General features: G+C 30.4%; 2 protein-coding genes across 2 annotated transcripts; both read right to left on the reverse strand.

The window, feature by feature from the left end:
* Nucleotides 1-3,490: 3,490 nt before the first annotated feature.
* On the reverse strand, nt 3,491-6,173 carry LOC107642034 (putative pectate lyase 3). Its single transcript, XM_016345365.3, has 4 exons — nt 5,843-6,173; nt 4,911-5,568; nt 4,314-4,556; nt 3,491-3,961 (listed from the first exon to the last, which is right to left on the reverse strand). The coding sequence occupies exons 1-4, from the start codon at nt 6,064-6,066 to the stop codon at nt 3,743-3,745; spliced, it is 1,344 nt and encodes a 447-aa protein (XP_016200851.1). The 5' UTR covers nt 6,067-6,173; the 3' UTR covers nt 3,491-3,742.
* A 9,942-nt stretch (nt 6,174-16,115) lies between these two features.
* On the reverse strand, nt 16,116-18,702 carry LOC148565821 (pectate lyase-like). The gene is made up of 4 exons (XM_088488667.1): nt 18,366-18,702; nt 17,414-18,071; nt 16,823-17,065; nt 16,116-16,645 (listed from the first exon to the last, which is right to left on the reverse strand). Exons 1-4 carry the CDS (start codon nt 18,587-18,589, stop codon nt 16,427-16,429), a joined length of 1,344 nt encoding a protein of 447 aa, XP_088344793.1. The 5' UTR covers nt 18,590-18,702; the 3' UTR covers nt 16,116-16,426.
* Between the last annotated feature and the right edge of the window lie 8,812 nt (nt 18,703-27,514).

Raw genomic sequence — 27,514 nt, forward strand, 5'->3', positions numbered from 1 at the left:
ACTCCGCAATGTCCTAGCCGGTGAAAAGTGCAATATACACCCTCTTACCTTAATATTCACAACAGCCACCTTACCTAGGATCTGAACCATTCAAATATTTAACAATAAATCTCAATGCTGAAATACACTGGAGAACTGAAATGCCAATAAAGTACACAAGCGTACCTGAAACGTTTCCCATAATATAAGTAATGGAGTTGGGCGCCAGCCATGTATTTTGGACATTGGGCACCTATTAATTAAGTCTCCGAATGTGCTCGATACTAAAAATTGGCGTTAGATGTCTGCGACGCGTTAAATCTTTTTTTCACGCCACGAAGGTGTTGGACGCCAATAGTGGACACTAAGCGTCACGTTCTGTACTGTGAATATGAAAAGCAAGACAAATAATGTAAGAACTTAAGAATATAACAGTAATTATAATAAAAGACGTAAAAAGAATATTTAATAACCTAAATTTTAGGGACTTCTTCATAAAACATTTAGGGAGAAGCTCAAGACAAAAATAAAAGGATTAAATGTTCTCTGGCAACGACGAAAGTTCTGTTCCACTTTCTCAATTTACAAATTGTTAAATGCTTAAAAGCAGGAAAAACTCCATAAACTATTTGAGAATTGATCTCGGGACGCCCACGAATTGTAGGATCGTTGTTTTTCTCTGTGCATATATTATGGCGTCAAGTTTTACGATGATTGTCGATTGTCACGAATTGGTGATATTTTTTACTACATCGACACATATGCACGAATAGTATACAAAGGAAAACCATATCTGAGACTGGTTCATAGGCAATGTCTGATTACGGGATGTAAACCGACACATGAGCTCATGACATGCGTAGGACAGACATGCATCAAACTTATTTAGCATATTTTTCTGTTATACATATATTCTATGTGTATGTGTGTGCTTTCTGTATTTTCATTTGTGTGATATTTCTGTATTTTCTATTTGCATATTACTTTTCGTATTTTACTATTTTCTATATTTTCTGTTTATACACTATTTTCCTAGTAAACAACAAAGCCTTAATGAACTTAATTAACAACCCCTAACCTTACTAAGAATCCCCAAGTTCTTACCTCTTTCCTTCCCTTAAGATGGAGCACCGGCGACCCAGTAATGATGTATGATCGTGCGGAAGAGTGATGGATGGTATTTTGCATTTTGATGGCGTTGACTTGGTTCAAGTTTTTGAAGATCTAGAGTGTTATTCTCTTGCTTTTATAGTCTAGAGGGATTATGGGACATCATACATATGTGCGTGTGTGTAAATAGTTAATAGCTAGCTATTTCTAGAGACGTCATAACTGAGTATTGTTAATTAAGGGTAAAAAACGTATATGAGCCAAGGGAAGTTTAAAATTACCTAAATCCACCAAATAAAATTCTGATACATTATTCTACCAAAGAACAAATTAATGTAATTCGAATCAATACAATTCGAATTGATATAATTCGAATTACTTGAAAGCATTGACAACACTTAATTCGAATCAATATGTCACGAATTATAAACATAGAGTTCGAATTGTATCAATTCAAATTAGTAGGGAGACGTGCTTTGAAGGGAGTTCGAATCAAGCTGATTCGAATTACTCCTTTTTCGAAACTAGTAGTAATTTGAAACGATAAAATTCGAATTACTCCCTTTTCGTAACAAATTCTAATAAATTTTTTTAATGAATTTATTTAAATTATACTACAAAAAATATTTAATTCTATGCAAAATAATTTTAAAAAAAAGCTTAAAAAATATTTTTAAATTATTTTGCATACAATAAAATATTTTTTGTAGTATAATTTAAATAAATTTATTAAAAAATATTCATGAGCTATCAAGAATGGGTAGAAGAGTATTGTATATAATTCGAATTGCTCACCGTATAATTTGAATAAGGCTTGGTTTGGTAAAGCTTTTATTTTTTAAGAGTAGCTTATGAAAGCTGTCTTTTAAAAGACGATTTTTTAAAGGCTACAACACTTGCGTTTGGTAAAATCACATTAAAAATAGTTTTTAATAAGCACAAGTACTATAATTGTGTTTGGTAAAACAACTTTTAAAAATTAAAAAAAATATAATAAACATATTTATAACGAAGAATAATATTTTTTTTTAAATTTTAGAGACCAATAATTTAAATATTTATTTGATTTACTCTCTATATTAATATAAATAGAGTTATCATTAGTCAATAATAAAACTTGTACTGATACGTCTATTACCCATTTATATATATTGACTCACTTATACAAATCACAAAAAATGAGACACATATCTCAAGTAAAATTATATGAAGATTGTGTTAGAATTTGTGAAGGTTAGGTTGAGAAATTAGAAATATACGAGGATTCCAACGCAATATAATGACAGAAAATATGTGTGGAAAAATAAATAAAATATATTTTTAATTGTTTTGTATGGAATAAAATATTTTCTTTAATTTCTAAATTATTATTGACTATGTAGAGTACTTTATTTAAAATTTGAGTACCTAAGTCATTAGAACATTACAAATTTGTATAGTACTCCTAACATTTTTTAAGCCATTTTTTTAAATTGTTTTGCATAGAATAAAATATTTTTTGTGTATAATTTAAATAAATTTATTAAAAAAATTTATTAAAAAATATTTATGACCTATTAAAAATGGACAAAAGTGTATTGTATGGAATTCGAATTGATAGCTCATTAATATTTTAAAGAAATCTCGTGATCAGCATTTATGCATTAAAAAAAAGTTAACAAAAAATTTAATTACGAAAAAATATTTTAATAAATTTATTTAAATTATACCACAAAAAAATATTTTATTGTATACAAAATAATTTAAAAAATATTTTTTAAGCTATTTTTTTAAAATTATTTTGCATAGAATAAAATATTTTTTTGTAGTATAATTTAAATAAATTCATTAAAAAAATTTATTAGAATTTGTTACGAAAAGGGAGTAATTCGAATCAACTTGATTCGAACTCCCTTCAAAGCACGTCTCCCTACTAATTCGAATGGATACAATTTGAACTCTATGTTTATAATTGGTGACATATTGATTCGAATTACGTCTTGTCAATGCTTTCAAGTAATTCGAATTATATCAATTCGAATTACATACAAATCTAATTCGAATTACATTAATTTGTTCTTTGGTAAAATGATGTATCAGAATTTTATTTGACAGATTTAAATAATTTTAAACTCCCTTAGGCTCATATACGTTTTTTACCCGTTAATTAATATGAGGAATGCTTAAGTGTGGTTATTTGTTATTGTGATTTTATTTATGTACGTCTTTTCGATTAACGAATCAACCACTTTCAAAAAAATTCTGCTGCTAAATAACTATATAAATACTAGTTAAAGATAAAGAAAGTAAATTAGTAATGCTTAGCTTCTAGTGTGGTCATGACTTATTAGAAGTTATGTTGTTACAAAAAAGTATACTTTACCCTTTTACATATTATTCAAAAAGAAAAAAGATAACCAACTTGACTTTAATGATATATTTCATTATCAAAGTATCAAAGAATTAAAGAATTCTACAATTACTTTCAACATTTTTCCAAAATCGTTTTAATCCTATGACAATGAACAAGAAAAAATATTACGCATTGTATAGGATATCATCGTGCATGCGTCCATCCACTCCCTTCCCGTTTCTCTTTTCTTTCTTTTGCTAATGCTCAATTTGGGCATGCATCAACGAGAGAATTTTATAAGAAAAAATAGAGGCGATTTCTCTAGCAAGGTTGACCAACTCTACATTTAAGGGAGCCAGCAAAAGAAGTAAGTCTTTGCACATATGAACCAGGCTTTGCTGCAATCATGTCCTTGCTTGAGAATGGTTTGGTTACCATTTCTGGTCCAGATTGTACAAAAAATGCTCCATTCTCAAACTCATCATTGATCGATCTCCATTGCCATGATTTCCAATCTCCAGTGGTTACTCTCTTTGTGACCTTCACCAAATATCCAAAAAAAAAAACACACATTTTGTCAGAATATCATAAACTTTGTTAAAGACAAAAAAAATTATTTCTATTCCAATAATCCTTATTTTATTGATTAAAAAACGCATGTAGTATATTACAAAAATATTATTTTGAGGTCCTTAACTAAATATCCTATATATATGTGGAGGATGAAATCAAGAGAAAAACATAATGCACTAAAAGCTAAATATGTCTGGCTGAATAAGGAATAGAGATAAATGCATAAAATCAGGATAATATGAGTAAAAATATTACAAATGCATGCACAAATTTGCAAGTGTTAGATTTTTTGCTAATTTGTGCATGTGTATATGCATACCTCTTTAGCATTGTTATTATCAGGAGCCACAAACCGATTGCCTTCACTAATAATTGTTGGATGACTGCTACCACCAATGGCATACATTTCCCAATGAGTATAATCATTATTGACAACATGCACAAATCCGAATCTGCACCTTGGCATCCTTTGGATTAACCTCTTACCAAAGTGGTTAAAAACCAGGGTGATTTGCATCACTTTATCAATTGTGTGATCGTCATTAGCACCAAAGAGCATCACCTACAATACAAACAAAACAAAACAAAATCAGTGAAATAAATAAAGAAAAGATACATAATTCTTTATTTTAGGATGATTGTCATTTAAGAATATTTTATAGGTGTCAAAAGAAGTATATAATTGTTTTTATTTTTAAATTATAAATTAAAAAGGAAAAGAAGACATAATACAATACCATGGTAGTTATAAAAATACATTAAAAATACATAAAATTTATAAAACGTATTTAATATTTTATAATGCTTTTAAAGAAAGAACGATTAAAGTATATAAAACCATTGAAATCAATAAAAAATTCTCTTAGAAAAATAATTAACATAAAATAATGTTAAACACTTGAAAGTAATTACTTACGTCATTATGGTCGGTGAAATGACTATTAGAGATGGTAATGGCTGTAGATCCCATAATGGCGTCAATAAGTCCATCAGAGCATTTCCTCATGGAAACATGGTCAATCCAAATATTGCTGGCACCAAAGATGGAGATTCCATCACCATCACTGCGTGTCCTAAACCCATAATGGCTCTCAGAATCCCTAATAAGTCCACCGGTACCGGGAACAATGTCATGAATCTTGATTCCATGGATGATGACATTATTGACGTATTGGAGGGTGATGCCTGCACCCTTAGTAATGTAGATATCAACTCCTCTTCCGTCAATGGTCTTGTTACTAGACACCATGAGCTCTTGGTTGAGTCTAATATTCATGCTATGAGCAAAGATAATCCACAAAGGTCCATCTCTTGTGACTGCGTGGCGAAGGGTACCTGGTTTTGGATTAACCATGTCATTGTCAGCAGGACTAGTAACAATGTAGATTGGACCTCCCTTTCCTCCAGTAGTATTTCTTCCAAAACCTTGAACACAATTTACAAGTTTTTGGCGATTATCTGCCCAATTGGGGTCACACCTCCAACATCTGTCAATGTTATTGGTTGCCTCACATGCAACTCCTGCCCTTTGACCATTCAAGTTCCTTCTTGCATACTTGGTATTAGCCACGTGTCTAGTTTTCCACAAAAATAAAATAGACAAAAGTTTATTTATCATGTTATAGATATTAATTACCATATATAATCGAATCAATGTTATATTTCACTTGCAAAAGAAAAATGATAAAAAACATTAAAAGATAATAACAATGATGAACAAATGAACATGTATAGAAAATGTTAATAACATGACTCGGAAGGTGGTGCTTAAAGATATGGAATTGAATTTTTCTCTGTGAAAAAAATTGTCCTTATAAATTGAATATGTAATAGCTTGAGAATACGCACTCAGCAATGGTAGAAGAAAAGTTTCTAGAAAGTTCATGTGGGTTAGGAAAATATGCTTCTTCGCTGATCTTTCTAGCAAGAGCAGCCCTTTCCTTCCAGTATTTATTATCAACCATTTTGATATGTTGTTCTACATTTGTAGTATTCTCTAAGATATTGGCTTGCAAAGATGGTATTACGACAACCAAACACAATGAAAGAAATAAGTTGTAAACCTTTGCCATAATGTTATTTTATTGATTTATGGCCAAAATGTTTTGGTTTTCGATACCAATCTCGCTAAAGCAAAGCCAATACCTTAGCGAGATGGGAAGAATTAATTTGCAGAATATGCAAAAGTTCTTACAAATATATTGCACACATCATTTGGTAATAAATATGGTGGGACTATGAATGGTGACAGCAAAAGACGGTAAGACCACAAGCCAAATTTGTGATAAAGCCATAGATAAACACGGAACACTTCTTAATCATGCATAAAATTCTATATTAGGAATGAAAAAAAAAGGTAATATTTCCTTATTAAAGTCAACGAAAAAATTGGTGTTGTACTCTTGGAGTTAAAAGCCTATAAATATAGTATGTTTACTTTTTAGATCTATGAAGACAATGATGCTGATTTTGCTAATTCATGTTGATTTTACTTATTATTTTGATATATATATATATTATTTTTATTCGTAATAATATTAAGAGAATATAAATTTTTTAAAATTATGTTAGTTTTATTTTGACATTATAGATTATAGAACAAAAAATTCATAAAATCAAATTACTTTTACAAAAAAATCGTACGTAGTAGACAAAAGTAAGAAAATTATGATCTTCGTATATAAAAAAATTAAACAACAAGATTTTTAGGTATTATTTTCATGTGAAAGAGTTTAATTTTTTACTAATAATTAATTTTAATATTCATTATCTAAAACTTTAAAAGAATTTAATATGTATATTTTTACACTTGATTAGGTGTTAAGTCTATTGTATAAAAAATAATTAATTTTTATACTTGTTATTTAAAAATAATATATTTTCACTCTCTCTCTATATAAAAATATAATTAGGTATTAGTATAAAAAATTATATTGATAATTATAAAATTAATTTAAAATTAATTTCTTTTTAAGTAATTGAGTCTTGATTCTAATTATTAAATACAACATTAGTATTTTCTGTAAATTATATGTAATAAATATTTGAAAAAAAATGAAAATATAGTTAAAAAGATAAGCGATAAAAATTTAAAACTAAACTAAAAAAATAAAAAATATGTACATAATAATAATTTTTTATGTGAATAATATTATGAGATTATTTTTAGTTATATTTAATTATAAATTTAATGTATTTTTTATAATTTTATGAATTTATTTTAATTATATTATTTTATTAATTTTATTTTTTATAGAACAGAAAGCTAGAGAGATAGAGAATGAAAGAGAAAAAAAATAAAGAAATAAAGAGGGAGTTTGTTAATTTTAAAAGAAAATATTTTATTTTAATTATAATAAAAAAATATCTCATGATATATTGTGGTTTGTCAAATTAATAATAAAAAATATAAATTATAAGTTATATATATGGAAAGGATATAGAAAAATAGTAAAAAGAGGAGAAAAAAATACATAAAAAAATAAAAAAAAAAGTTTATTAATTTTGCAAAAAAGTATTTCATTCCAGAAGCAATCCTCTACATTGAAAAAGCACACAAAACGCTACATATACATGATACAACGTGTATTCTTCACCAAGAGGATCTTCCCACCCATTTCCAACGTCCATATGGGAGTTTAGATGCCTATAAATAGAGGTCCTTGTGATGTGTACCACTTCACCACTCTTCCATAACCTTATGTAATCAAATTGATTTCATTTCTTAAAGGCTTCAAATGAATTTTTTTTTATCACATATTAGAGATGACTTTGAGTTTATTCATAAAGCTTAAATTGTAACCATATACTCTTGTAAAAAGTTTACATATTCAGTTTTTTCTTTAATCTTGTCACATTATAAAAGAGAGAGTTGTGTAACTCTTTCTTGACTCTTGAAGTTGGAATTGCTTTAAGATTTGCTTAGACTATAATTTTCTAAGTGGTCTTATTTGCAGTGGTTTATCAAGTAGCCTAAAAAGCTAGTGCATAATAAAAAATACCCGTTGTCATGGTGAGAAAGATTGGACGTAAATAGAGATGTTATTATATTGTTATTTATATTTTAAAGTAGTATAAAAATTATAGCTCCTTATAAGTGCTAGGAATTCATTCGCAAGTCCTTGAAAAAGTACTAATATGTTACCATTCACTATTTATTTTAAGTTATTTAATCCAAGTGGTATAGAAATATAAATGCATAGTTTAAATGTCTAAAGTTCGCTTATAAGCTCACAGAAAATAGAAGTAGATTGTCTTCGGGCGAGAATTTATATTTGTTTTTTATACTGAATTCGTCATCCCCTTTTGAGTGTGCTTATATCATGTTAAAACCAAATTATGTCGAAAACAAGTCAAGTCAAACCTTTTTAAATATATAAAGTGATTTAAATTGGATACTCTGATCTACACACCTAAGGATCTTAGATATTCTTTTCTTAAGTCTTTTTAGTCCATATTAGATATCTCACTAACCTATGAGCTTAAGATATTCTTTTGATCTCTTCAAATAAGACTCAAATCGATCAGATCGTAGTCCAATCTCCCTAGTAGAAAATGCTTATTACAGATAAATTTATAAATAGATTTAGTTTTTATTACAGACAAATTTATAGACAGATTTGGTCTTCATTACAGACAAATTTTTAGTTATCGACGAAATTATCGACGGAATTACCGATCGAGGAAAAAGCCTCGTCGAAAATTATTTGCGACAAATTTTTTCTGGCGGTAATTTATCGACAGATTTTTCTGTGTTACCAACAGATTTTCCTTCGGTAATCATCCCCCCATTTCACTAAAAATGTCAAATTTTTTGACATATTTTCTGTCGGTAACTAATGTCAAACTTTTCGACAGATTTTTTGTCGGTAATTAGAGCTTGAAAAAACATTCACAACTCTGAATATAAACAGATTTTCCGTCTGTAAGATAAAATATAATTTTTTTTTTAATTTTTCTATTGCAAAATAAATCTGATTTCATACAAAATAAATATAAAGTTAATCAAGACATTTTTATCCAATTTTCATCTAACTTGTATTCGAACATTCATAGTATTTTAAAATAAACAAGTTCATCGTATTATCAAACTAAAAGAAAAATACTATAAACAAGAAAATCAATTTAAAATATAAAAAAAAATGTATTGATACATCAACTATAATCTTCATTGTATTGTTCAATCATACTAGAACTATAAGCTATAATTCTCAATGTCATCTTCATCCTCATCATCATATACCAATATAGGATCCAATTCCACCTTTCCCTGATGTTGATAGATCCAACTGTCAAAAGATTTTTTAATCTAAGTGAGACAAGAAATATATATCACATCTCACATATGAATTACCAACATTAGAAATTACAATTCAATGAATTTGAAATACTCACAATAAGTATGGCGAAAGTACTTGCAAATAAAAGTGTGAATCCAGCCAAATTCCGCAATTTAGTATTGATTCTTGACTCGTAGTATGACATTATGAGCAGTGTTCCAATTGCAAACGGTTGATAAACCAAGGTAAATACCCTTGCAGGATGATATTTCTTCGGTTCAAGAGAACTTCAGTTAGAAAAATTAATTTCCACAAACCTTTTATTAGAAGACAAATTGTCACAAAAAATTTGAAATACATATTAATGAGCCAAAAACTTGATACACTCGAATATTAACAAATGCATCAGATCACTCCAAGTAATATCATAGTGAGTGAATATCATTTCCATTAGAATTAAAGGAGTGAATCAAATAACTTCTAATTGAATATTCTAATTAGATAAATTGAACTTTTGCAAGAGGAGCAATGTGAATCTTGGAATAATAAAGAACAATAAAGAAGAGTGTTTAGTGTGAATGAATTGAATGCTTACGAATTTAAAGAAAGAAAACAATGAATAAAGATGTTAAAGACTTCAGTGATATTTAACTTTTAGAAAAGGAAATCCTCATGTTTATTTACTTTGATTCATACAAAATACTTTAACGACAAATCATATGTAATCAAATTTCAATTTCTTGGCAATTCAATTTCTCTCTAACTTATTTAGTTGCCAATCCTTGGTCAATTAATTTAGAAAAAGAGGTCAAGCATAATCACGATATAACATGGCATAATATTCAAAGCTATTCCTAGCTGAATTAATGTCACATATTCAAAAGCTAATCCTAGATAATTGAAAATTATGAGAATGAGTTTCAACCTAATCCTGATATTAAATTTTCCAAAGTAATAATAGGATCCAAAATAGAATTAGAATATTTTCTAATACTTCTAATCATTAAAGAAGAAGAACGACACTCAATCTTGAAAATGTAATAATGTATAAATCAAAATAAAAAAAAACAATTAGATTACCAATCCTAAAGTTGGGCCAAACGAGCCAAAAACGCAAATCAGTTAGACCGAGCCCAAGTTGGACCCAAAGCCCAACATATATAAGCTTGTTAACAGGCCAACTCAGCCTCATTATTTAGAGAGAGAGAGAGAGAGAGAGAGAGAGGAAACCCCGTTACTACTATTCATCTTCTTCTCTTGGTCATAACTTTCTCTTTGGAGCTCCGATTGGCGTGCTGTTTGTGGTCATGCATTTGTCTCGTTGCGATATTCAATTCTAACTAAAACAAAGTGGTAAGAATTTTGAAACCCATGCTCCAATTCTCTGCCTTAACAGATTTTGAGTTTTTGGTTTCGGAAATTGAGGATTTTGTGATTTTGGTTGTTTAGATGTAATCTAGTATTGGGTTATTGATAGGTTTTACTCCAATCACTGTTGAGTAAGGTAAAGAATCTCTAAACCTTGTTGGTTTATTGAATTTGTGAGTCTTAGTGTTAATTTTAGGTATATTGCATGAATTAGATTGAAATTTATGTTGCTTAGAGTTTAATTGGTGTTTTAGAGTACTTGGTTTTGATCTTAAGTGGTGGTTGAGCATTAGTTACTTGTTGGAGGCTTGGAAAGCTTGTGAAAGAAGGTTTTGTGGTGGTTCGTGCTTGGAGGAAATCGTCCAAGGTATGGTTTTGGTTTTCTTTAGTTAATATGTAATGTTGTGGGAAACTTGGGCTTGTGCCTTAAGATAGGTTTGAATTGCGTGATTTGGTGGTTTGAATGTAATATGTGTGATTAATTGAAGGAAGATTTGATATGGTATGTAAATGAAATGTGGTGTATGATGATGATGTTTGAGATTGAAATTGATTATTGATGAGTATTGGTGAAATTTGGGCTGGAGGCCATGCCTGGGTAAGTCCGATAAGTATGATGTATTTAAATGTGTGAATATAATATGTGTGATTGATCTTTAGTATGATACCACGAAATAATAATGATTATGGATTTCGATGATGATTGATGATATTTGTGAGTATGGCATTTAACGGTAATGCTAAGGAGACAAAAAAAAAAAAACAGCCAGAACTTGCTTTATTTAACTTTCATTAATTGCTACAGTAATTAATGAAAGTTAAATAAGGCAAATTCTAGCTGATTTTGGCTAAATATTTTTAGTTCCCAAACATTTTCGGGCATTTAATATGGAAAAATGATGTTAGAATTGGGAATTGTAGATTGGTAGAGATTAATGATGAGTATTGATTGATAAATATTGGTATTGATGAGGATTGATGGAAATTGTGAATATTGAATGAAGATTGAAATTGGAAAGGAGTTGTTTATCAGAATTCCACCCAAATCCACTGCATGCTCGCATCTCAAAGGCATATTGACACTTCTGCTTCAGTTGCTTATGCTTTTTCTTGCAATGCTTGGCAGTTAGCGTATAAGTTGGGAAAGCCTCCAACATCTTCAAGACTAATTTTTCAAACCGTCAAGAATACACTCCTCCATGAAACCAACAAATGCTTCAATTTCTTCATCAGTTCACATGCATTTGTCCATTGTCACCTAAGAAGAAATGTAACATGCAATAAATTGTACAATCCAATAAAATCAAACATCACTTATAATAATACAAGACAAACAAATTACATCAAACAAGCAATAATAAGTCATATTGAATAATTATAAAAAAAAAAAACTTAAAACAAGTCTTACAATAACCATTTATAAATTTCAATGACAATGAGTCCAGCAACACAATAGAAAGTCTTGCAAACACACATTTAGCTATTACATCACAAGTGTCATGCCAAATTAAACAAGGAGATTCAAGTTGAGCCTATAAGCTATTCCTATTCCATACGACTAGTTCGCCACTCTTCGTATATCTCAATTGCAATGTTGTCATGCCATTATGTCCACTCACTTGTATTTTCATAGGGTAAAAGCTAGGACTTTTTAAAATTGACAATCTCTTCTTGAGTAACCCAAAGCATCGCTTTATGACATTTCTAGTAGAAGAATGCTTCCTATTAAAATACTCCTGGTAGTTGAGAGATGCATGTGCTCCTTGAGCCCACTCTATAACATGATAGCGAGTGCCTCTATATGATGCTAAGAACCCAGGATCATTTGTGTAATTTGCATCCACTAAATAGTAATTATCTATAAACATTACATACAAACAACGTAAGTTCTGCTATTGTGCAGCCAAGATTAATGTCAAAATCTGACTTATGACTTATAAATTAGATATTACCCTGAGGTATCTTGAGACTATTACCAAGAGTAATTGCATCTCAAAGTATTCTTGAATCAGATGCCGATCCTTCCCATCCACTAAGTACATAAACAAAGCTCATATCTCAGTTACACACTCCTAGGACGTTGGTACATATTTTACCCTTTCTTGTTCGATATCTTGACTTATTAGATTCAGGGATTGTTACCTCTGTATAAGTGCCATCTAATACTCCCAAGCAAGCCTATATTACTTCCTTACATAATTCTGTTGTGCTAGCTACTATAATAGTATAAATTGTTTAAAAGTGACAATCAAATATTTTATATTACTCATTTTTTTTTTGCTTGAGAAAATGAAAAGAGAAGTTTAAATTGGGTTATACATGCTCGAAGAGAGTGTTAACTCCAATATGAAATCTAAATTCACGTATATTTGAATACGAAATGCATCTACTATGAAACTTTAATTTAAATTTAGTATGCACTTACTATGAGTATGAGCAGTTGAGCACACCTCCTTATCCAATTCCAGCAAAATTTGCAGTCTAATATTATTAAAAATCACACAAACTCTGTTATTCATTACTTCAACATATCTCATTGAATAAAATTATAAAACTATGAACAAGAAATAATAATACATATTAGACTCTGTCTCAGGTATAATAGGTAACCAGGTAAGGGCATAAGACATTTTAATTTCAACAAGAAATCAGCACACAAAACTAAGTTCATTAGGACACAAATTTAGATTATGCAAGACACAAAAACAGAAAACACCAAAAGAGAAGATAATTTACAAAACACACTAAAATATACCAAAAATTTTAACAAGCAGAGCAGCAGAACTTTTTAATAAAAAATCATATAACTCCATACAACTTCATATAAAACTACAACAAAAACAAAGACAAATACAAAAGAGACGAGAAGAGACAACAAAAAAAATGCGAATTTAGAATATTAGCTATTATTCCTTAACTACAAGTTTCCTTGGCCCTTTGACTAAACTTTAGCTACAACCATGAATATTAGCAATTTAGAATACATATTGGTCTTGAAGTCTAGCCGAGCATTAACCCATCAATAACAAAAGCATCATAGATGCAAGAGAATAAATATCCATACCTCTTTTCTTCTTGTTTTTTCTCCCCTATTTTCTCCTTGTCCTTAGCTTCTACCTCTTTTATTCTAATTTAAGCCTTTCTTTCACCTAGTTCTAAGGGTGGTAAAGGGTCAATTTCATTTGAACAAATTAGGAACTAAACTAAATCAAAAGGTTTGTTGAGTTTAGAAAAATGAAATGATGATTAAACATTATTAAAATATAAATTAGGAAATTATTAAAATTATTATTAAGTGTTCAAAAGGTTGTTTGATGATTTTAGTTAAGTGTGCAGGGAAGCAACTTAGTTTTTATGGTGGCCCAAAGTTAAACAAGCCTAATCCGATCTTTGAATTAATTAAGCCTTGTGCAAAAATTAATTTAATCATAGTGGCCGAACCTAGAAATTAAGAAAAGAATGAATTGGCCCAAAGATTCCTATAGCCCATTCGGTGATCTCAAATTCATGGGTTTCATATTGCAAAGTCTTCATGTCTCGGTTACTGGAACTCAAATTTCATTTCAATTAATTACTTCCTTGATTAAAGTGACACATTTTCCAAGTTTCAATTCACTTTAACTTGTTCAAAGCTTCCACTGAAAGTTTTTTCTCTTCTCTCTCTTTTGCTTCGGTCATGTCAAACTTTTAAAGAAGAAGATAAAAGAAAAAAATGGAAACCACACAAAGTTGATTTTAAAGAAAGGCAAAAAGTTTTTGTCATTTCAAAGCAAGAAAAGGCTATAGTCTAGTAGCTTGTCTCTCAGGATCAAAGCTCAACAAAAGTCTGTTTCTTCATTTGTGCATCATCGAGGATCAAGAAGAAAAGCTCCAAAGTCTCATGCATGGAAGAGGAAATCATGGAGAACGTGAAGCCACCTTGGATCAGAAGTTTATCAAAGGTCAGAATCAAATCTTGGGGCCAAAGTCAAGATCAATGGCCAAGATTGAAGAAATAAATGAAAAAGGTTGAGAGAGGTACATACAAGCAGATTCGGTTTTTCTCTCTCTACTCTATTCGAACCGCTGCTACTCTAAGGTTGGAGAAGAAGTTGCTGGGTTGGTTAAACCAGTTTCAACCTTGGAAGCTTCCCCTTCTATATTAAGAGTGGACGGCCAAGGGTTGAGATCAAGGAGAGTAAGTGAAAAAGTACAGATTTCTCATAGCTACCCAAGTTGTTTGAGTTCTTCTCCTTCAATGAAGTTCATTTAGTTTCTTTTTCTTAGTTTAGTCTATCTAAGTCTCATGGTGAAAAAGGCAAACATGGTGAAGTTTGTAAGAAAAAGCCAATGAGAGAAAAAAGGCAATGACCAAAATTAGAGAAAAGCCCATAGATGTCTCAGAATTTCTTTGTACATCTTTCTGTTGTGAGTCGTGATCCTGTAGGGATTTTCTTGCAAGTTGGGTTAGATCTTAGGGAAGAATTGGTATTTGTAATCTTGAAAAAGATAGTGAAATTCCATCATTGTTATGATGAAGACTAGATGTAGGCTACATTGCACATAGTAGTTGAACCAGGATATATCTAGTGTTAATTCTTCTTCTCTACTCTTTTTCTGTTTCTGGATCTTAAGAGACAAAATGAAAAATATCTCTCAACTTGTTACCAGACAAAATTAAAATTTCTCTCAACTTGCTACGAGACAAAAGTGAAAATATCTTCTGAAGTCAGTTGAAAAAGTAAAAGTAATTCTTTGAAAAAAGAAAGCTAAGATTTAACCCTCCTTCTTTTAACCACTGATTACCATCAAAGTTTAAGGTTGGTTCTTCATCGGATTAAGTGGGGAACTTTTTATGGTCTTTTTAAATAATATTTGGGACATTTAAGATAGCTAGACGTGTATTTCTTTAATTTATTGCAAAATTTTTTGGTTAGAGAAATACACCCTATGAAAGTTGAGGGATTACATTGTAGCAAACTTCAAAGCTTATGCAAACTAACTCAAAAAATGAGTTTCTTTTACCTCTTTAGTACCATTCCATAATTTTCGAAGTCGAAAAACAAGTGAGGCCAAAATGAAAGAAAAGGAAATTGGGATCAATGCAATAAGGAAATTGGCAGTTTCTCACTTAGTTAAAGTAGGTATGAGCGCGTTTTAAAATTTCGTAAATTATTCACGGTATTTAAGTTTTTGTCAATTTTAAATATAAAATTCAGTAAGTCTTTGAATAAGAACTAAAAATCAATTATTTCATTGTTTAAATTATTCAAACCAAACACATATAATACAATTAGGAATTAAATTCTTAATCATAGTTATTTATTACTCGTAAAAACTTTATCTTACTTTGTAATAGATGGCATTATCTATTTTCAACATTTAATGTTTATATCATATTAACTTTTCCAATCTTCATAGGGTTAGTTATATCACATTGTACAAATATATTTTAATAAACAAATTAAAAAATAAACAACCAAATTACCCTTAACTTCTAAATAAAAAAATAAGCAATGTGATATATTTCAACATCCCTTGCCTAGGTTGCAAAAAGAAATTATTGAATTTCAACACAAAGTCCAAAAAGATAAAATTAAATAATTTTACAATAATTGTCAACCTTTTTTTTCAAAATCTTTTTAATCCTATGGACAATTGAACAAGAAAATTGGTCACACATTTAATAGAGCATCTTGCATATATCCCTGCATCTTTTGCCCTTTTCTTTTTCACTTGTTTGCCAAAACACAATTTGTGCGTGCATCAACTAGAAAATTGTGCAAGTAGAGATAACGATGAATGACTAGCAAGGTTTACCAACTCTACATTTAAGAGAGCCAGCAAAGGAAGTCAGTCTTTGCACGTATGAACCATCTTTTCCTGCAATCATGTCCTTGCTTGAGAATGGCCTGTTTACTAGTTCAGGTCCAGATTGTACGAAAAATGCTCCATTAACAAACGCATCGTTGATTGATCTCCATTGCCAATTCTTCCAATCATCATTGGTTACCCTCTTCGTGACCTTCACCATTTATTAGTATGTTAATGAAAAAAAATCATCCACGTAAACCTTTTTATTGCTTTTAAACATGTTAATTAAATGTCACATTTATAAGTGGAGGATGAACTCACGAAGAAAAATAGAATACTAAAATATAAATGCATAAAAAAAAGAGAATATATATGTGTATATGCATACCTCTTTAGCATTGTTATTATCAGGAGCCACGAACCGATTTCCTTCACTAATAATTGTAGGCTTACTGCTACCACCAATGGCATACATTTCCCAATGAGTATAATCGTTGTTGACAACATGAACAAATCCAAATCTGCACCTTGGCATTCTTTGGATTAATCTCTTGCCAAAGTGGTTGAAAACTAGGGTGATTTGCATCACCTTATCAATTGTGTGTTGGTCATTGGCACCAAAGAGCATCACCTACATCACAAATAAAACAAAATAGAACCACTGAAACAAGTCAACAAAAGACAAAAAAAAATTCTTTATTTTAGGATAATTTTCATTCAAGAATATTTTATAAGTATCAAAAGAACTATTTAATTGACTTGATTTTAAAATCATAAATCAAACAGCAAAAGAAGATATAATACAATACCAAGGTAGTTTTAGAAAAATATAAAATTTATAAAACATAATTAATATTTGATAATATTTTTTATGAAAGGATATTAAAGTAAATATAATACCATTAAAATCTATGAAAATTTATCTGAGAAAAATAATTAATATAAAATAATGTGAGAACAGTTGAAAGTAATTACTTACGTCATTATGGTCTGTAAAATGACTATTAGAGATGGTAATAGCTGTGGATCCCATAATAGCATCAATAAGACCATCAGAACATTTTCTCATGGAAACATGGTCAATCCAAATATTGCTAGCACCAAAGATGGAGATTCCATCACCATCACTGCGTGTCCTAAACCCAAAATGACTTTCAGAATCTCTAATAAGTCCACCGCTGCCTGGAACAATATCATGAATCTTGATTCCATGGATGATGACATTATTGACGTATTGGAGGGTGATGCCTGCACCCTTAGTAATGTAGATATCAACTCCTCTTCCGTCGATGGTCTTGTTACTAGACACCATGAGCTCTTGGTTGAGTCTAATATTCATGCTACGAGCAAAGATAATCCACAAAGGTCCATCTCTTGTGACTGCATGGCGAAGGGTACCTGGTTTTGGATTAACCATATCATTGTCAGCAGGACTAGTAACTATGTAGATTGGACCTCCCTTTCCTCCAGTAGTTTTTCTTCCAAAACCTTGAACACAATTTACAAGTTTTTGGCGATTATCTGCCCAATTGGGGTCACACCTCCAACATCTATCAATGTTATTGGTTGCCTCACATGCAACTCCTGCCCTTTGACCATTCAAGTTCCTTCTTACATGGCTGTTACCAGCTATGTCTCTGTTTTTTTGTGAAAATAAAATAGAAAAAGTTTAGTTTATTATCCTATGGTAGATGTTATAATTAACATAATCTCAGAATCAATATGTTATGTTGCACATGTTAAAGAAAAAAATGTTAACTATTATAAATACACATTATATTATAAAAATTAATGATAATAAGACTTATAAATAATGGAATTTGTTTTTATGAAAATATTTGTGAAGTATCCAAAAATATTCCATTAAGTTTATCTTCATGAAAAAACTTGTTCCTATGAAATTAAATATATAATAGTTTGAGAATACTCACTCAGTAATAAGAGAGGTAAAATTTCTAGAAAGTTCATGCGGATCAGGAAAATATGCTTCTTCACTCATCTTTCTAGCAATTGCCGCCTTTTCTTTCCAATATTCATTGTCAATTGTTGTGATATGTTGTTTCGCATACGTAGTATTCGCTAAGATATTGGCATGCAAGGTTGGTATCACAGCAACAAAACACAACAAAAGAAACAAGTTGTACACCTTTGCCATAGTGTTATTTTATTGTTCTATGGCCAAAGGGTACTGTTTTGGCTTTCGATACCAATCTCGCTAAAGCAGAGCCAATACCTTAGCGAAATGGGAAGAATTATTTTGCAAAATGTGCAAAACTTCTTGCAAATGTATATGGCGTTGCACATGGTAATAAATATGGCAGGATTATGCATGGTGATAGTAAAAGATGGTAAACCACAAGCCAAATTTGTGGTGAAGCTATAGAAAAACACGGAATAATGGTTAATTATACATAAAACTCTATTTATAGGAAAAAACGTGTATGTTTTTCCGTTAATAACCCTTAAAGAAAGGAGTAATACTGTCTGTAATAGTCAAGATGGAAATTGGGATATACATCTTGAATTAAAAACCTATTTTACACGTATGCAAAAAAAATATTGATTTTGTTAATTTATTTTAACTTAATATTTTTTATTTGTTTCATGTGTGTGTTTATATATGTGCACATGTGTCTGCACGTGTGGGGACACTATGTTTTTTCTTTTTTTTTTTTTTTTTACCAAAGATAGGAGAGTCGAATCCGCAACCTCTTAATTGAGTATGGAAAGACTATGTCATTTGAGCTATAACTCATTGGCGACAGTATGTTTTTTCTAGTACATAAGAAAATAATAATAAAAATCTTGTATCATTAGAATATTTTAAATAGATAGAAAGCCAAAATTTTAAGTTGTTTTTTTATCTATTATTACAAGTTTTTATCTCTCAGAATCAAGATAATAAAGTAAAATAAAATATAGTATTAAAATATAAAATCAAATTGAATATTTCATTAACCTATTTTTAATTTTTTATAATTCAAAAGTAAAAAAAAATAGTTCTCGCAACTACTCTTTTTACTTTTGAATTACGAAAAGTCACCACATGCTTAGTACTATTTTAAAGAAAAACTTTTAACTTTTTAAAAAGTTAATTTATAACTTTTTAAAAAAGTAAAAATATATGACTCCTCCGTGAAAAAAAATTGACTTCAAAACAAAAAAATTTACTTTTATTTTTGGCTCTGTAAAAAATATTTTCTGTTTCTGTTGGAAATACTGGCCTTCTACCACCATTTTCACACAAGGTTCCATCTGCTAGAAGCACTCGCTTTCTACACTATTTTCACGTAATGATTCATCTGCTGGAAGTATTGACCCTCCACCACCATTTTCAGACAATGTTTCATCTGAACCACCTACTCCATATATTCCTTTCAAGTATTTTTTTTATCATTTTATCACTCTATTTTTATTATTAAATTTATATTTAACATTGTGTGTGGTATGAAATCTCAGTTTTAATTTTATTATTTTACATGTGATTTTATTTTTATAGTTAGTTATAGCAAGTTCTTGACCCTAATAAAGGAGAAAGGAGTTCTAATAAGAGTAAAAAAAATAAAAAATAGTAACAAAATATACATTGACACACATTTTATATTTATTTTTTATTTTCACTACCATATCATACACAATAAAACAGCAAACACTAACTACACAATAAATTTCTTTGGCATTGCCATCAAGATTTTTGTGAATTAGAATTTTGTTACTATTCACCACATACAAGAACACCGTTATCGGTGAGGTGAAGTAGAAGAGCCAATTTCTAATAATATTACGTGGAAAGAACTGAATGCTGAAAGCGCTAGAAAAATAGAACTAATAACAGAACAAATAAAGAATTAATTGCTTAATCGATTGTAATATTAGTGATTAGGTTATGTAAAATCAATATTCAATATTGAAAAGTATTTATTATCATCATTATTTTAATATCCATTTTTTTGTGAAAAAATTGTATTTTTTAAATTATTTATCCAAACGTTATAACTTTTAGATGAGTACTTCTATAACTAAAAAACTAAATACAAAATAATTTATTTATAAACTGCTATTAATAAAAGTCTTATACTTTAAATTCTTCTTCCAAAAAATTTATTTAAATTATTTATCCAAACAATGCATATATATAAACCTAGCTATCCCATTCACACATGAGAAATAATTGGAGTCCAATAATTTTTATCAATATTAATCAATATTTTAAGTTAGCATTTTATTTTTGTATTATTAGTATTTAAAATTTAAAATTTAAAAATCAGTCTTTAATATTTAGAATTGGTTAAATATATTAATCAAAAATAATAAATCTTTTATTGATCGCATATTATTTCTGTTGAAAATATAATTATCTGCACGTTATCTACTTTCTCTCTTCTTTTCTAATCTATCCTTGATGAGCTAATACGCATATACGGTAAAAAACGTAAATAAGTTGAGCGAGATGAGAAATTACGCAAATTTGCTAAACTGAAAATTGCTTCAAGAATAAACCAAAGCACATTACTATATAATTAGAATCAGGTTGGTTCGAACTACAAAAACACATAATTCGAACCAAGGTAGTTCGAATATTGATGGAACAAGTAATGCATGTAATTCGAACCTAGTTGGTTCGAACTAGGATGGAGAGTAATTCGACCTAGGTGAGTTCGAATTACACGTTTGGACGCTTCAGCAAGTAATTCGAACCTAGTTGGTTCGAATTAGTCAAAGTTTGTCTCGAATAGTAATTCGAACTATGCTGTTAAAAAATTAATAATTTATTAAAAAAATTTATTAAAAAATTTATTAAAAAAATTAATAATTTAAAAATTAAAAAATATATATTTTATTCCATACAAAATAATTAAAAAATATATTTTATTCTATACAAAATAATTTTAAAAAATAGCTTAAAAGATGTTATGAGTACTATAAAAGTTTGTAATATTCTATTGATTTAGGTAAATACATGATAAAAATATTTTTTTTTTAATTTCTAAATTATTAGCGACTATGTGGAGTATTTCTTTAATGTCCTAAGTCATTAGGACATTACAAATTTTATAGTACTTCTAATATTTTTTAAGCCAATTAAATTATTTTGCATAAATAAAATATTTTTTTGGTATAATTTAAATAAATTTATTAAAAAATATTCATGATAATTTTTTAATAAAATTATTTAAATTATATGGTGAGATATTACATGATTCGAATTACGCATGTGGAAGTTCGAATCACTCTAATTCAAATTATATGGTGAGCAATTCGAATTCTATACAATACTCTTCTATCCATTCTTGATAGCTAATGAATATTTTTTAATAAATTTATTTAAATTATACTACAAAAAAATATTTTATTCTATGCAAAATAATTTAAAAAATGGCTTAAAAAATTTTAGAAGTACTATAAAAATATGTAATGTCCTAATGACTTAGGACATTAAAGAAATACTCTACATAGTCACTAATAATTTAGAAATTAAAAAAAAAATATTTTTATCATATATTTACCTAAATCACTAGAATATTACAAACTTTTATAGTACTCATAACATCTTTTAAGCCATTTTTTAAAATTATTTTGTTTAGAATAAAATATATTTTTTAATTATTTTGTATGGAATAAAATATTTTCTTTCATTTCTAAATTATTATTGACTATGTAGAATATTTTATTTAAAATTTGAGTACATTCATGTATTTACCTAAGTTATTAGAACATTACAAATTTTTATAGTACTCCTAACATTTTTTAAGCCATTTTTTTTAATTGTTTTGCATAGGATAAAATATTATTTGTAGTATAATTTAAAATAATTTATTAAAAAAATATTCATGAGCTATTAAAAATGGACAGAAAAGTATTGTATGGAATTCGAACTGATAGCTCATTAATATTTTAAAAAAGTCTCATAATTAAATATTTTGTTAGCTTTTTTTAAACGTATGAAATAAAATATATATTTTTTTAATTTTTAAATTATTAATTTTTTTATAAATTTTTTTAATAAATTATTGATTTTTTAACAGCATAATTTGAATTACTATTCGAGACAAACTTTGATTAATTCGAACCAACTAGGTTCAAATTACTTGTTGAAGCGTTCAAACGTGTAATTCGAACTACTCTCAATCCTAGTTCGAATTACTCTCAATCCTAGTTCGAACCAACTAGGTTCGAATTACATGCATCACTTGTTCCATCAATATTCGAGCTACCTTGGTTCGAATTATGTGTTTTTGTAGTTCAAACCAACCTGATTCGAATTGTATAGTAATGTGTTTTAGCTCATTCGTGAAGCAATTTCCAGTTTGGCGTAATTTCTCAGTTCCCTTGGCTTATTTATGTTTTTTACCCATCGCCATCATAATTAGCAATAGTCCCTCCATCTATATATATATATAAATATATATATATATGTGCCAATAAAACCATCGCCATCATAATTAGCAATAGTCCCTCCATCTATTTATTTTTGGTTTTGTTTTGTTTTCTATTTAATATTTATCATCAATGACACGTGTTTTTTCAAATTTACAAGAAGAGTATATATTGGTTGAGTTTCACATTCCACTTTACTACACTACAAGAAAACAAATTTTTTGTTACGTTTTTAAAGTATGGAAAAAAAGAAAAAAAAACATAGCGATAACTTTTTGTCACGCGTTTTGAGCGACTGGTACGTTTTTGAAAGGGTCACATCTGCAAGAGTGTTGGTAGCTCTATCGCCACGTTTTTGGTGACCTATCGACACGCTTTATTTTTTGTCACGCTTTTAAAGATTACCACGCTTTAAAAGCGTGGCCATATATGCCAGATAAGGTTACGCTTTTAAAGCGTACCAATAGCAAGATATGGCTACGCTTTTAAAGCGTGCCAATAGCGTGAGATACAGCTACGCTTTTAAAGCATGGCAAAAAGTTTATTCAATAACCTATGGTTCTTTTTTAATCTTCGTAATAAGACCTTACAAAATTCATAGATAATTTTAAAATTTAGATAATGACCAATAATTTTAATCAACCAACCCAACATACATAAACTTGTCACCAAAAAAAGTGTTTAATCACATGATAGTATAACAAAATACCAAAAATCAAAGTCATAACAACTACACATGTATTCCTAATATATGAATTACAATTCCAACAACTTTGTCATGCTATCAAACAATAATTTTGATCAACCTCCTCGCATATGTGCACCCAATTCACCAAACTGATCATCAGCCTCCACTATGTCCTCAGATAGACGTACACCATCCAGCTTCTGCTTCAGGATTTCAGTGGCATTTAACAACTGAAAAGCTTTTATGGCTCTAGTAGTTTCCACAGTGAATATAAAGCTATCTTGTTTTGCATTGATTTTTATAAGGCCAGGCTTCCCCATTGCTTCAGCTTTTTTGATGACCTCATCATCATAGGTGTATGCCTCAGCATCAACCACCATAACCTGTTAAATACTAGAAGCAATGATAACCAAAAATCAACATGGTATTTGAATGCACTTCTCTACATCATCATCAACAGAAAGTAGATAGAGCCTGTCCTCATTATCAAGCTATAAATAATAAAAAATAAAAATAATAAAGAAATCAAACTTTTAGTTAATTATCGTATCAAAGCTAACACCACACTTTGTCAAACAGAGTAATCAATAGAACATGGTATATTGAATAAGAACAAATAACAAATACCTCAACACAAAGACCAGCAGCACGAGCACAAAGTGGATGATATGCTACTTGGCGAGAATTGTTTGAATACTACAAAATTGATATTTGAAATAGAGAAAAATACAATTAAGTCTCGCAAGTCTTTCAAAAAAAAAAGAAAAAAAAATCATGCACATGATTGTGCATTTGACCACCAACTGGTTATTCTTCATGGTTCAGTTAGTGCCTTAATGGAGATTCAGTGCTCCAACTAGAAAATGCTTACTTAAAGTACTCTTCTATTAAAAGCTCAAAAGCCAAACTACTTACTTGGATGCATGCACCATAAGATAAACCATATATGCTACATATATAACAACTTCCAGCGATCCTTTTCAGATTAAAAAATCTCAAGATCAATAGGAAAGTAAATCAACAAAAGTTGTGCATGAACTGAATAAGGACTCTGGTAAAAAACATTAAATACAGAAGATTCAAAGAGAAATAAACAAAAATGATAAACACAGAAGAAATGTCATTTAACAAAAAAATGAAACAGAAAAGTTTGCATATAAAATTCAGCTTAGGTTGGCCAAATGAAAATTGATCAAGAAAAACGAGAATTGCTATCCAAGGAAGCAGACCACACATATGATCTATATTGTGGAAATTTTATTCAATTCACACTATAGAATTTTCCAAAAAGAAAAAATAGCGATAGACTTAATAAATTTACAATGCATTTGTATACCAACTAGTTATTAGTGTTTCAAATGCAGCAATTGCTCCTACACCTATTGCAATTGCACCTGTTTCGAAAATCCCAAATGCATCATCACAGGGTAGGTCTCCTTAGTCAATGGCTGGTAGTGTCAATGTTTCAAGAAGGAAGAGTCATAACAACGAATATCAACAACTGAGATAACTGCAACAATTATTGGGTGTTCAGTTCAGCATCACAAATTCCCTCCCTCCAAATGTTTTGTCAATCAATAAACAAACTAAATTAACAATCTAAATTTAAAACCTAATTACTAAATCAGCCAATCAACAAACTAATTATCTAAAATGTAAAACCCCAAATCAAGTACCTACTAATGTAACAAATTAATTAACTAAGTAATGAAGAATCTAAACACAAGCAGGGGAAGGGAATTAGCAGTGACGAATGGCGAGCAAACAATGACGAAGCACGAGCCAGAAGCGACGACAAGTAGAACCAGTGACAAGGGTAAAGGGAACTAGCGGTGAACCCAAGCTAGATTTCGTATTTATTTTTTAAATGTAAAATAAAAATACAAATGTATGAAGACCTTTTTGAAAATGATTACTAATAGTACAAACCCACTATCTATCTTAAAAAAAATAGCACAATTCCTATCTCATCAAAGCATAGAAGCAAAAAGACAGAATTGAAGAAACTTATTGATGAAGTACTTGTGAATCAGGAGAACCGCGAAAGAAAGATGGAGCTATTCGAAGCTTGGATTCCTGCGAAGAAGAAGGAGGGGGAAGAGAGAAGATGAAGCGGTAGCAGGCATTGGGGGAGCAGCCGTGGTTGATCCAAGAGAACGCCGGACCATAAAGCGCGATTCCCAGTGTGCGCCCTTCCTTATCCTGCACCTCCACGGCGTTCGTTAGCACCGCGCACAGCACAACTCCGCCTCCTCCAAAACGGCGTCGTCCAGCTCCAGCTCCCTTCACAGCTCCGTAATTGCAGCGCCGAAAGGTTAAGGGTTTGCAGCGACGGAAGGGAAGGTCGATGGAGGATTTGCAAGAGAGAGTGAGCGTCGAGGAGGGAAGCCTTGCCAGAGGGAGTCACCACCGAAGGAGGGTTAGCGGTTTAATGCATACAGGGGAGACGGACGGAGCAGCGACGGTGGGAGCACCGGAAAAGGGAGCACAGACGGAGGCAATGCGATAGAGGAGAGAGTGTGAGCGCCGGCGATGAGAGTGTTTGTTATGGTTCTTCGAAGATTTTCAGCCCATTGTTTCGAAGGAGAGTGTGTTTCGAAGAAAAAGAAAGCATTATGCCATTATGGCTCTTTGTTGTGTGTATGTATAAATGTAGCTCTGATCTCATTATTTTGAAGATGAAAAACCTATTTTTTTTTTTTTTTTTTTAACCTTGTGGCCACGCTTTTGAAGTGTGCCAAAAGAGTTAGAGGAAACGAACACTCTAAAAATGTCACAATAACGAATTTATTTTGCCACGCTTCAAAAGCGTGCCTGTTGTTCTCTATCGCTACTCTTTTGAAGCGTGGCAAAAAAAGAACTGTGCACAAATCAGGAAGCAATCGCCACTCTCATAAAAGTGTGGCCATTAACCCTTTCGGCCACGCTTTTGAAGCGTAGCAAAAAAAAAGCGTGGCCAAATTTTTAATCATTTGCCAACCTCATAAAAGCATGGCCACTGACCCCTTTCGCCATGCTTTTGAAGCATAGCAAGAAAAAATATGGCCAAATCTCTATCAATCGCCATCCTCATAAAAGCGTGACCATTAAACCCTTATGGCCACGCTTTTAAAGCATAACAAAAAAAAAGCGTGGTTACAGGCCTTTTTTCTTATAGTGCTATATGTAGTCACACCGTCAAATCAAAAATTAATTTTGTCAATTTTTTCATTTATTTATTCTATTTTTCTTAATTGTAAATAGTCATTTATCCTAATTTAAATATCTCATTTCAAATATTTTATAAGAAAAAATAAAGTGAATGGTATGTGTTGTGGATTTTGCTTTTTATAAATATTTAAATTAATAAAATATAATTGTTATACATTCTCTCTGTATTCTATGCACATTATTAATATGTATGTGAATATTGTCCTTTCATGTATACTTACCAAAAATCCAAAATGTTGATCTTTTGAATTTCAATTATACTTTAACTCTCTGGTTGACACCTATTTTTGGGAACAATGATTTTAGTTATGTGAGTTGGTACGTAATTGTTGTTTTCAATCTGTTACGGCCTGGCCCAAAACTCACGCGGGTCAACCCGACCCGAGTTTTCGCCGGCCCAATGGTGCGTCTTCCACCCGACCCGGACACGCGTCCCGTACGGCTCGCACACAGCCGTGGGACAACACCTTTGAGGGTGTGGGCCTGCTCACTGGAAGGGCCCACTACTGACATGTATATAAGGGGAGACTGGCTCTCCCCTCAAGGTACGTGACACTCACACACCATTTCCTCACCGCCTGCACATATTCTGACAAGGGCGTCGGAGTGTCTTTGCAGGTGGCACCCCCTCTCCATCCAAAGTACTCGGGATCTCGCTCACTCGGGACCAGGAAACCACGATCAGACGAGTCTCTCCACCATCCGAAACGTTGAGCTCAGGGTCTTAACCCGAATTGTCCGGTACCCGGCCTACCGAACATTGGCGCCGTCTGTGGGAACCACGCCAGGATAATGCAAGAACTA

This window comes from Arachis ipaensis, chromosome B5 (assembly GCF_059453495.1).
Source record: "Arachis ipaensis isolate K30076 ecotype BB chromosome B5, ASM5945349v1, whole genome shotgun sequence".
NCBI lineage: Eukaryota > Viridiplantae > Streptophyta > Magnoliopsida > Fabales > Fabaceae > Arachis > Arachis ipaensis.